General features: G+C 45.9%; 1 protein-coding gene across 1 annotated transcript; it reads left to right on the forward strand.

Moving 5' to 3' along the window:
• Nucleotides 1–376: 376 nt before the first annotated feature.
• LOC132824816 (polycystin family receptor for egg jelly-like) lies at nt 377–8,176 on the forward strand. The gene has a single exon (XM_060839559.1). It carries the CDS (start codon nt 377–379, stop codon nt 8,174–8,176), a length of 7,800 nt encoding a protein of 2,599 aa, XP_060695542.1.
• Nucleotides 8,177–12,477: the final 4,301 nt, after the last annotated feature.

Consider the following 12,477-nt stretch of genomic DNA (forward strand, 5'->3'; position numbering starts at 1 on the left):
GTGTGGTTAATCAGTGTGTGTGTGTGTGTGTGTGTGCGTTTAATTAGAGTGTGTGTGAGAGTTTAATCACAGTGTGTGTGTGTTTAATTAGAGTGTGTGTGTGTTTAATCAGTGTGTGTGTTTAATCAGGATATGTGTGTGTGTTTAATCAGGGTGAGTGTGTGTGTTTAAGCAGAGTGTATGTGTCTGATCTGTTTGGTGTGTGTTGCGTGTTCATGAGGCTCGAGCAGCAGGTTCCAGGGTTTTCTCTCGTGGGTGGGGAGATTGTTTGTTCAAACAGTCCCTGCCCCCGGCTGGAGGGTGTGTGCCGCGGTGTTGGTGGTGGCGGTTAGTTCTCGGTGTTTTCCCCCGGGCCCAGCGCTCTCTCCGCCCGGTGATGCTGCCTCTGTGGCTGGGATTTGGCCTCCTCTCCCCAGCGCTGTCTCTGCCGATTCCCCCAGTCCACCTGACGTGTCCCTTTAATGTGAGTCACACTGGGGACAGCCCGCTCCGGTATACCTGCCACTGGAAGAGCTCGATCAAAGTGAGCTATCGATCGAGCCCAGGCACTGACACCAGCTTCCCACCTCCCACCCTCTCCTGGTCCATCAACCAGCGAATCCTGGCTGTTTCCACCCAATGGTCTGGGGAACAGGTCCTTCGCCATGTGCCCCCTGACACCCCTATCACGGTCAGCTACACCTCTGGCAGTTGTCGCGACTGCCTCTACCAGAATCTGACTGTTATTGGCACCAAGCTGCAGCTCACCTTCTTCCCCCTGAACTCTGACCAGGCCCCAGTCACCTTCCAGGACCTGGAGTTGGCCTGGTGCTCCAATCTGAACAGCCCGTCCTGGAGCTACAGATTGTTGTGCCCCAAAGCCCATCCTAACGAGACCATCCTCGCCAGTGGGCAGATCACCCACATCGAGGGTGCCAGCTACCCTCCGGGGAAAGAGGCCGAGTGCTCCCAGAGTTTCCTGTACTCCAGCCCGGTGATGTACCTGCAGGTTGGTCAGTACACCTGCACCCTGAGCCTGGCTGGCGGTCCCAACACTTCCTCCACAGCCAGCCTGACGGTGAAGCCAGACTTGATGCACCTCCTCAGTGCCCAGTCTGGCCCTCTCCGGCCAAGCCTGAGGATGAGGGTGGGCCACGAGCTGCAGGCAGACAACGGGTTCCTGGCCTACCGGCTGATCGTCCACCCCAGAGGGCATAATCCCTGGCGCCTCAGCTACCACCCCAAGGCCTTTGGGAGGGAGCTGTGCCGATGCCCGTCCCACCGGCAGGACAGGTGCGTGGCCCAGTTGCTGCTGAAGGTCAGTCGCCTTCCAGGGGCCACACAGAATGGTGTGATCTTTCAGGAGGACACGGTACGCTTCCTGAGCCACCACCAGTGGGTCTCGCTCACCCTCAATGCCACCATGGCAGGAACCACCTTCTACTACGTGAGCTCAGATAATATTTTCTACTACAGCAACATGGACACTCCTGCTGGAAGGAACAGACACCTAATTTTCTCCAGGGACGATCAGGTTAGCCATCTCTACCAGATCGATTACAACAGCCCCAGCCATTACACATTGACCGTCCAGCTCTACTTGAACCTAGGGGCGACTGTATACAATTCCCTGGAGGATCTGGATGTGGAGCTTTTCCTGTACAACAACGGCCCCACCGAGGTGGGTCTACTCGCCAACGTGGTCTGGTTCATTCGCCATCAGCACCCGGCCACTCACTGCACCTGGGCCTTTGAGTTGGCCTATGGCAGTACAGTCAGTCTGTACACCTACAGGCGGCAGGTGGCACACCCGGCCAGCTATATCCCTCAGGTCCAGCTCCCCTTCGACCCCAAGGACTACAAGGGCTTCCTGGCCAAGGTGAGCTGCAGGGCAGCCGGGGAGAAGGTGCTCAGACTCCGGGCCAGGCTGGGCAATTACCGAGTCGCCAGCCGAGAGTCGGTTCTGTTCTGCCAGCTCATTGGCTGCCACCTCCCATTACCCAGCATCGAGCACCCACCACCCCCTGACACTGTCATCCGGAGCCCCCGAGGCACCCCACTCACGGTTTACGGAGACTCGGGCTTGCACTGCGATAGGATTAATTCAGTGAGCATCTCCTGGAAGGTCTACAGCATTGCAGACAAAGATGCTCAGCCAAACTGGAATGTAAGTGTGGCCCTCCCACCCAGTGTACGGACCAGCACAGCCACCTTTCAACTGCCTGCTCACAGCCTGGACTATGGTTACTATGTCTTCGTCTTCAATGTAACCATGTACACTACAGATCCCACTCTACCGTCTCTCAACAACTCACACCAGGTTGTGGTGGAGGTGGTTAAGAGTGAGCTGCTGGCTGTCATTTCTGGAGGCTCTTACAGAATGGTGAGTGTGGAGGATACCATCACGCTGGACGCTTCCCAGAGCGCTGACCCGGACTCTCCCGATCCACACCTTGGGCTGAGCTTCTCCTGGTACTGCACCATGAAATTTACTGACTATAGCTCCATGACGCTCTCTGAGAACCAGTACTGTCACCCTGGCAACCCAGACCTGAGATGGAACTCCGCCAAGCCTGATACCTTGGTTATCCCTGCCCATGTGCTCATTGTCAAAAAGTACTTCTACTTCCGACTGGTAATTCAGAAAGATACGAGGGCCAGTCATTTTGACCAAACCATTTCAGTGCACTCCGGCTTTGTGCCCCAGATGTCTATAGCCTGCATTGAGAATTGTCGGGAGTACCTGATTACCACTGAACGCTTCATTTTGAACGGGACTTGCTCCAACTGCCCGAGGTCCATTAAGCTGAAGTACCGCTGGAGCCTGCTCTCAGAGAGTGCTGTTTCCGAGATCTTGGTCAACTGGGCAATTGATAGCGCCACAGGGAACGCATTGCCTTATGTGTCTCTGAACCCCATGTCCTTAGAACACTTGGCTGATGGATGGTATAATCTTGAACTGAAAGTAACTACTTCCACTGGTTCCTACAGCATCAGCCGGCATCGTTTCTACGTCAATTCTATTCCGAGAGGAGGACATTGCATTATCAACCCAAAACAGGGCTGGGCGCTCTACACTCAATTCACCCTGACTTGTTTGAAATTCGAGGACAGTGATCTCCCCCTCAGCTACACGGTGTTTGCAAAAACCTACCATCAGACTGGCAGCATTGACAGTCTTAACAATAATGTTCTGGGTACCATTGTGTATTTTGGATTCAATCCTAAGAAACATCCATTTCATCTGCCAGTGGGGCGCAGTTCAGGTGAGCACCAGCTGGTTATCGTGGTGCTGGTGACTGACAGCCGTGGTGCATACACAAAGGTGTACCTGAGGGTCAAAGTATACGAGCTCCCACTTGACGCAGCCCAGAAATCTCTGGTGGACCAATTGTCCAATTATATAGAAGGAACGACAGCACCATTGACCACTCTGCTCCATGAGACACATTATATAGAAGCCAACAAGCTGCTTTATGAAATCGCTTCGGAGATAAACATTCACAGTTTTGTGGGTAGGGACATTCCCAGGATCCAGAGGCTACGAAAAACCTTGGTCAATATCTCCACCAGTATTCCCGTCACATCATCCCACCTTATCAACCAGATATCCGCCACAATTTTCCAGGCAGCGCAGGTACCAGCCCAGGTCAGCCAACAGGCACAGCGCCTCTCCATCCACAAATTGTTGGAACTGGCTTCCGTCCTGCTAAACTACACTACTGAAGACCATATATCATCGGAACAGACTGAGCAACTGTCCTGCAGTATCCTAACAGCAGCCTCCAATGTGATGGCTGCCTTCTCCTTCCAGTTCCCAACTGAAGGCACTGAGAAAGGAGTCCCACTAACCACAGAGCAACAGAAAGTGACTACCACCATCTTCCCCATCTTGAAAATCCTGACCGAAGCAGTGTCTCAGCGCAAAGTGCCGGGGCAACGGGATACCTTGATGGAGACCAGACAATGGGAAATAACCATGAAAAAAGTTGACATGGACAAAGTGGAGGACTCCTTTCGTCTTGACACAGATTGTACCAACTGCATTTACCCAGAGCTGGGAAAGATCTCTGTAACCCCTCAGTCGGTCTCTACTGTCTTTTATAAGTTTGAAGAGAATCCTTTACCTTGGCTTGGAAAGGCATTGAGCATTGTTACAGATATCACCAGCTTCGACATGATCTTCCAGGATAGCAATGGAACTGTGCACACCTTGGTCCCTGAACAAGTGGAGTCTTTTATGACCAGGAGGGACATTGTGTCCCTTCAGCCCGTCAAATTGGTTGTTGACCCTCGCAGAAGTGATGTGGTCACAGGTCAATTCACGGTCACTATGACCTCCTCTTCTGCTCAACTCGTCTTGCTGCAGTTATTTGCAGATATTGACCCCATCTACACCGTCAGCATCTACTCTGGAGTGGGGGTCTCCAGAACAACTCTAGCACAGAAACATACCATACCAGAATGTAGCTCAGGGCCGGATCCTCACAGAAACAACTTTGTGCAAAATCCTTACATCATCAGCATTCCGAGCAAGATCTTCAAGAAGAATGGGACTGAACTGAGCAACAAAACCTACATCACCATCACTGTTGAGACAAAGTACCCAAACCCTCAACTAATCATTGAAGCTGGGCTCAATGTCTCAGTTTTTGTTGCAAGCTGCTTGACCTTTGAAGGCAATTCTGATAAGTGGAATTCTTCAAGCTGTATAGTCGGTCCTTTCACTAGCATCAAGAGAGTGCACTGTATCTGTAAGAGAGGTGGCAAGCGTGCCAGCAAGAGGGCCCTAAATGTGAAGGTGCCCTGGTTCCTCACTGGCAGTGTTCTGGTGTTGCCTGAAGTTATTGATCTTCTGGAAATTGGCGAACTCATTCAGACTCTGCCAACCAACCTGGTGACGCTGATTACAGTTCTAATCATTTTGTTCATCTATGCCATCCTGCTCTGGTGGGCATGGCGGAAGCGAATAAGCGACAAGAAAAAGATAATCGTTCTTCTTGACAATGACCCCTGTGATGAGGGATGCTACCTCGTGACATTTTACACGGGGGGTCGCCTTGATGCTGGGACAACAGCGGATGTTTTTTTCACTCTGATTGGCAAGTCTGTGGAGAGCGAAGTCCACCTTCTCTACCATCCAGACCATAAGTGCTTCAGGAGAAACAGCGTGGACACCTTCTTACTCACCACCAAAGAGGACCTAGGCGATCTCACATTCATCAGGGTCTGGCACAACAATGTGGGAATCTCACCAACCTGGTACCTCAGCAGGGTGAAAGTGCAAAACGTGCTAACCAAACAGAGCTGGCATTTCTTCTGTAGGAAGTGGTTAGGGACCATGAAAGGTGATGGGCTGTTGCACAGGACCTATCCCATCACAGACCCTGAAAGCTTGCTGAGGAGAAAGGATGTCTTCTTCATTGAGACATCTAGCAAGATTGAGAGAGAACACTTGTGGTTCTCCGTCTTTGCCTACGACGTTGACCAGACCTTCACCCGGATTCAGAGGCTCTCCTGTTGTTTGACCATGTTGCTATCCAGCCTACTGCTCAGCCTCATGCTGTTCCAAGAAAAGGAGGTGGAACACTATCTGAAGAAGCTAGTGAGATCGTTGGTGATTGGCATGGAAAGTGCACTGGTGATGGTGCCAGTGGAAATGTTAATATCGACACTGTTTATATTGGCACAGAAAAAAGACACTACTTTAAGGATTACCAGAGAAGGTGGAGAACATGAAGCAATCCAAGGCACTGATAACAGCCTATCTACAAACCTTGACATGAATCCAAACAACTTGAGGGAGAGGTTGAAGAATTGGTATGAGGGGGAAGAAGAGGCCAGTGAACCTGAAGAAAGTCCTAAGGAAATGATAGAGACGTCAGACAATGAGCACTATGACCTTTTATCCTACATGGCGGGTACAGATAACATCCTAGGACCCTCAGCAAAAGAGAAAGATAACTGTGTGGTCCCAGAGTCTGAGGCCAATCAGATTATCAGAGAGGAGAGCACTGGCAAGATGAGCTTAGAGAAAAAGATACGCACAATTAAGCCCAAACAAATGGGGCGTTCTCGCCAAAAGAAAGCCACACTGCGCAAGAAGGCACAAGGCCAACCTGGCAAACCTGCCAGAAATGTTGACTCACAAAACAAGGCAAATGTCATATTGTCAAAATGCCTCTTATATTTAGCTTGGTGCCTTGTGTGCCTGATCTCTGCAGTGTCCTCCATATTTATTGTGTTATATGGCCTCTCATATGGTGTTGAGACCTCCTGGCTTTGGCTCATGGCCTCTGTCATTTCTTTCATCCAGAGTGTCTTCCTCTTGCAGCCTCTTAAGATCATGGCCTTCGCTGCTCTGTTTGCCTTAAGACGTCGGCGTCCTCGAGATCTTGACTGGTCCACAGGGATCCAAACATTGGAGATCAGCAAAGACCTGCTTCCGAAGAATGACCCTGACTGCGTCCGGTCAGAGGACCACATTCGGAAGCCGTACAGACCGCTGGAGGGTGATGAACTGATATTGGCGAGAAAAAAAGGCACCATCAGACATCAAGCCTTTGTGTTTTGTAAGGGTTTCCTGTTGCACATTGCTTTCCTTGTACTCATCCTGTACTTGGTGTGCTCCACAGACTACAACAATGCTTACTACTACAATTGCATCATTAAGGATAGATTCTCCCAGAACCTGGAGAAGGTGAACACTGTCCAACAGTTCTACACCTGGATGAGTGTCACTTTCCTGCCACTTATTCATGAAAACTCAAATCCAGCATTTTTGTCTGAAGCCTATTCCATTATCCTGGGCCTGCCAAGGATGCGTCAGGTCAGATCCAAACATGGGTCAGTTGATTGCTTTTGGAAAACCAGTGTCCTGAACACCATCCTGAGCAAGCTTCAGTGCCGGCCCCTGTTTAATGTCCACCAACAGAATGTCAGAAACTACAATGGCTCCTGGCAAAAACCCACAGGAGCTGTGCCGGTGCTGCACCCACTGGATTACACAGGCTGGATATTTGAAAGTATAGATTCCCCTTGGTTATACCACTCACGTGGGATATATCATGTGTATCCACTGGGAGGTTACTCCCTCTACTTCTCCCCAAAAAGCTTACAGGATTCACTGGTAAGATTTGTGGCTCTCCAGAACAATAGCTGGATTGATAGAAGTACCTGGGCTATCATCACTGAGACCACCATCTACAATGCAAACGTTGATTTGTTCTGTACCATCTCACTGATTTTGGAGACAGCCCCTCTTGGTGTGATCAACAAGAAGTTGGTGGTGAAACCTTTCACCCTCAGGCTCTTCGAGAGACATGAGAAAAACTGGATTCTGCTCAGCGTCCTAGTTGTCACTCTGTTTGTCCTGTTTGTCATAGACGAGTTTCGGAAAATAAGGCAGAAAGGATACAAGTACTTCCAGTGTCTGAAGAACATTGGCAGCCTGGTGATGACCGTGCTGCTGTTGGTGACCATAGTCCTGTATGTGGCCAAGTATATATTGTCACAGCATATGCTGGAGTTCTATAAGAACAACCCAAACACTTTCATTGCTTTTCATGTTATCGCTGCTTTGGATCAACTACTCAGGTTCAATGTCACATTCCTCATTTTTACCACCACATTGAAACTTCTCAGGTACACACGCTTCCTTTACGATGTGCGCCTGGCCCAGAAGGCCATTTTTATAAGCCTTCCCGCTATTTGCTCCCTGGCCATAATCATGGCAGTGTATTCCCTTATTTTTATATCATTTGGTTACCTGCTGTTTGGTCAATTTGATAAGAATTTCAATACCATGATCCATGCAGCACAGACTATTTTGTCCTATCACATTGGCGATTTTAACAACACAGAATTTACCTACAGCAAGATTATCGGTGGCATCTATCTGATGTGCTTTCTTTTTGTGATGCACTGTGTCCTGATCAATCTCTTTGAGTCAGTGGTCATTCTGTCTTACGGAGACATGAGACAGTTCATCCACGAGAGGCCATCTAAGGAAGCAGAGGTGGCCCACTTCATAACACAGGAGATTAGGCGTATCTGGTATACATTCAGGAGAAAACCACCTCCAAACGATGGAAAGAAGCTTCTGGGAACTTTATTTTATGGGCGTGCTTCTGAAAACACTTATGGGTTAAAGGAAAAGAGGGTGAAAGGGAAGAGGCTGAGCTACTTAGTTATCTGACTGCTGATACTTCCTAGTTAACTGTCTGTTAGTACTTTGCTGTTATCTCTCTGCTAATACTTCTTAATTGTCTGTCTGCTAATACTTCCTGTTTAACTGACTACTCAGAGCTACTGGCTAAAAATCTTCAACAGGAATATAATGCGAAGAGGAATAGGGCTTTGTCCTTTGGGGAAGCGATCCTGCTTAATGTTTTTATATCTTTTATATTTTGATGAAAAATATTTTCTTTTGATGTGATCTTTTCTCAAATTACATCACTTGATAAAAAGATAGTTTTTATTGAAGACTGAATTTTGCACACTGGTATATTTTGAGTGTGTCCAGATTTACCATTTTATTCCTGAAATTACACAGCATGGTTCATTTGAGATGATGTAAGGAAACCACCATGATCTCAATCTGTTCCAATGGGTAGAGAATACCAGTTAGATCAATGTATGCAGGCTAAAAGTGTAAGTCAGATTTATTCAAGAGCAACAGTACACAAAAGCAAAATGATGGAGCTTTATATATTTTTTTCAATATGTCCATAAGAGATGCAGTGGATACATGCAATGGTGTTTCATCCCGTTTTTTATTAACCTCAGATATGTTGCTTATCTTAACATCAATCTTCACTCTCAAAGTGATTCTTTTAAATTGACAATTACATTCCACTGAATTTCTAATTAGGGGACACAGTCAAAAGTTCTTGTAATGTTAATTCATTTAGCTTTCTCTGCTAAATAAAATAGATCCTGAATCTCAATTTCTCCTTAACACTACAGCTTTCCTTCCCTTTACCATCCTGTGAATTCTCTATGGCCATTATGCAGTCTCTATTTAAAAGAGAGCACCTTTGACTGCAACATTGCTTTAACTGAAGCCTACCTTGTATGTGTCTTGTTACTTTATTCTCTATCCTATTTCTAACACCATTGTTTGTGTGCTTGTTGGGCTATAACTTGTTAAGTGTGTTAAAGTTAAGACTTAGTTTTTTATAATTTGTTCAGTGTGTTAATTTATTTGATAAGTTAAGCAGAAGACATGCTTCAATGACTTGTTGCACACTCCTTTTGGGACAGGGAGTTGGGTAGAGTGGCACTCTCACTCATCTGAAACCATTTCAATTACCCCAGACATTTTTATGTAAAAAAATAACTTGATCAAAGTATAATCACAGCTCAGTATCTGAAATCTGAGAATGCTGGAGCAAGATTCTAACTAGCAGGCAGAGATATCACCAATCAATGTGTGTTGGTGCGAAGATAATAGATATGTAGATCATCAGATCAATTGCTCAATAGACAGAAAGGCAGTTAGATAGGCAAGCAGATAGATAGATATAGATACATAAGATGGATCTAGATAGAGATAGACTAGATAAATATAGGTACATAAGATGGATATAGATAGATTAGATATATGAAGATAGGTACATAAGCTGGATATAGATAAATAAGATAGAGCTAGATAAGATAGATATATAAAATGGATTTAAATAAATAGGTAGATAGATGGATGGACAGACACACATATAAACAAATAGGCAGACAAGTAGACAGACAGACAAACCGACCTGAAAATGTGTTGCTGGTTAAAGCACAGCAGGTTAGGCAGCATCTCAGGAATAGGGAATTTGACGTTTCGAGCATAAGCCCTTCATCCTGATGAAGGGCTTATGCTCGAAACGTCGAATTCCCCATTCCTGAGATGCTGCCTAACCTGCTGTGCTTTAACCAGCAACACATTTTCAGCTGTGATCTCCAGCATCTGCAGACCTCATTTTTTACTCGAAGACAAACCGACCTACCAATTACCGTGACTGATTTCAAAATGGCCAAGCTATTTCAGATCAAACATACAACCCCATAAAGCACATTGTATTACCCAGAGAAGGTGTCCCAACATTTAGGAAATTGCAGTCTGTGATGTACAATGCTATTGTTCATGTAAAAGGTAGGCACGTCTATCGCAAAAAAGGCCTGTGAGAATAGTATCAATGTCAAGGACCGTCCCTCACTTCAGAACTTTATTCAATATTGCAAAGTCGATTTGTGTTGGCCCCAACTTTCACATTTCTTCAATGCCTGTTCTGTTCATGAAGCAGAAACTCATAAAATTGCACAATATTGTTCTCTATATGATTTATAATTAAAACTTTAACAATAAGGACAATGATTTGAAGCTGATTAATGAGGCAAGTGGTATCATGTTGAAACAATAAACGAGGAAAAGCAAGGGGCACAAAGGACTGGGAGAAGCAAATTGGACTAAAGTAAAGAATAATTCAGAAATAGAGAGAACAAATGGTGGCATATTCTAAAGAGGGGACAAAATTCCTCAAATACAAACAAACATGAATTGTGCTGAGCAGTGTTTCCCCAGCCCAATGAAATATTGGAGAGATCCAACACTGTCTGTTTCAAGGACATTTCTTTGAAGCCCAATGCAAATTAAAAAGCAGTTAATTTTCCAATTCAGCAATTTATATAATTCACAACTTAAATATTGGGTTCAACGTGTTCAGATCATAACTTTTCTCCTCCATTTCAAATACTTTACCAATGCCTGCATTCTGGTTCTTTTTTCTTGCGGTTACACCTGACATATGTTTGGTTATCATCTTTGGAATTAGCGACATACGACGTACAATCATGTATTGGATAAAATTTATCTTCAGTTAAAGGGGATGTTGAATTATGTTTCATGATTTCTCAGCATGTATAAAAGAGACATGCTCAGGATATTGTCACTGTGTCATAGTATGGGATCTGAGGATATAATGATCTCAGACTCCATCTTTACTTCAGATCACTTGAAACATGACACTGCACTGGAAATATGCTCCTCTGTTGTAAACTTAATAGCTTAATATTAAGACACTTATTTGCTAGAGGAATATAATGTTTGTGTAAAATAGTTAATTGCCAAAAATAACAAACAGCTTCGTCAATGCCACAATAGCCACGGCTAGCTGCTCAGGTTACACAAGGTAATGTAAGCATTGCCATATCAGCACTGTGTTGGAGGTACTAGGTGCCTGTCTCCAGGGTGTAAACTTGCCCTCTGTCTCATCAGGAAACTGGAAACTGACTGGAAAATCCCTGTCAGCCTCCTCAAATCCTACTTAACAAAGTTTGAGAATCCTCTGGCGTTTGAACTGGTAATGGCCATCATGGCTGACACCAGGACTCAATCAGGAAGTTACCTCGATCAGGTCATTTTTCACTCCATTTCCAACAGTGCAGAGACCTAAACATTCAGTGTCATTCCAAGTTCAACTTTACACTTGTAAGTGTTGTAAGTATAAGGGGTTCCTAGACATGTTTGGGCTGGTGGGGGAAATGGTAATCACAGTGGTGACTGATTTGTAATGGATTTGTAAAAGATTTTATTAAGGCCCATCTCCAAACTACATTTCAATGCTCCTATTAAAACTAGATTGTGACTTTGAAACTGCCAGGCAAAAGTGAGGATTGCAGATGCTGGAAACCAGAGTGCTTTTCCAGCACCACTCTGATCTAAACTTTGAAACTGCTGAGAATTGTTATGACACAGATGCACATCACTATGTAAGGACTTGGGGGTTGTGGGGAAGTTTAGCAGTGAATGGAGAAATCCAGAGGTGAGGAGGTGAAGAGAAAGTGTATCTTGGGAGCTGAGGAAAGTTGGCTGGGGGTGAGGGGTAGGGGTGCAAATATAGAAGGCTGGGATGAATGAGCAAATATATTTCCTTTACCAGGCTAGCTTGGTTTAATAGACCACTTCCTGCACCATCGCCCAAGAGCCGGGCCACAATGCCTTTGCTGATTGTCCCTCTCCCCCCACCCAGCCACAGCTTCACAGTAAGCACACCATGCTAGCTGAATAATGTGGATGGATAAATGGTGGAAATTAATACTTATTGCTTTAATCATGGAATACATTTCCCCGTGTCTGTGTGGGTTTCCTCCAGGTGCTCCGGTTTCCTCCCACAGTCCAAAGATGTGCAAGTCAGGCAAGTTGGCCATAGTGTTAGATGTATTAGGGAAATGGGTCTGGGTGGGCTACTCTTCGGAAGGTCGGTGTGGACTGGTTGGGCCGAAAGGCCTGTTTCCACATTGTAGGGAATCTAATCTAATCTAAACCAGAAACCTGGCATTGCTTCAACAGCTTAGCAGCAACATTCTATAGTTCCGGCTTAATCATTTCTGGTGCAAATGGCTACAATGTTTGCGACCTCTGCTTTTCTGTTCTTCAGGTTCCACATTTGAAAGCAGAATAGAAGCTTCCAGAGCACATTTGATGTCATGCAATTGAGTCACACTGGAGACAAG

The sequence above is a fragment of the Hemiscyllium ocellatum genome, chromosome 19, assembly GCF_020745735.1.
Source record: "Hemiscyllium ocellatum isolate sHemOce1 chromosome 19, sHemOce1.pat.X.cur, whole genome shotgun sequence".
Classification (NCBI taxonomy): domain Eukaryota; kingdom Metazoa; phylum Chordata; class Chondrichthyes; order Orectolobiformes; family Hemiscylliidae; genus Hemiscyllium; species Hemiscyllium ocellatum.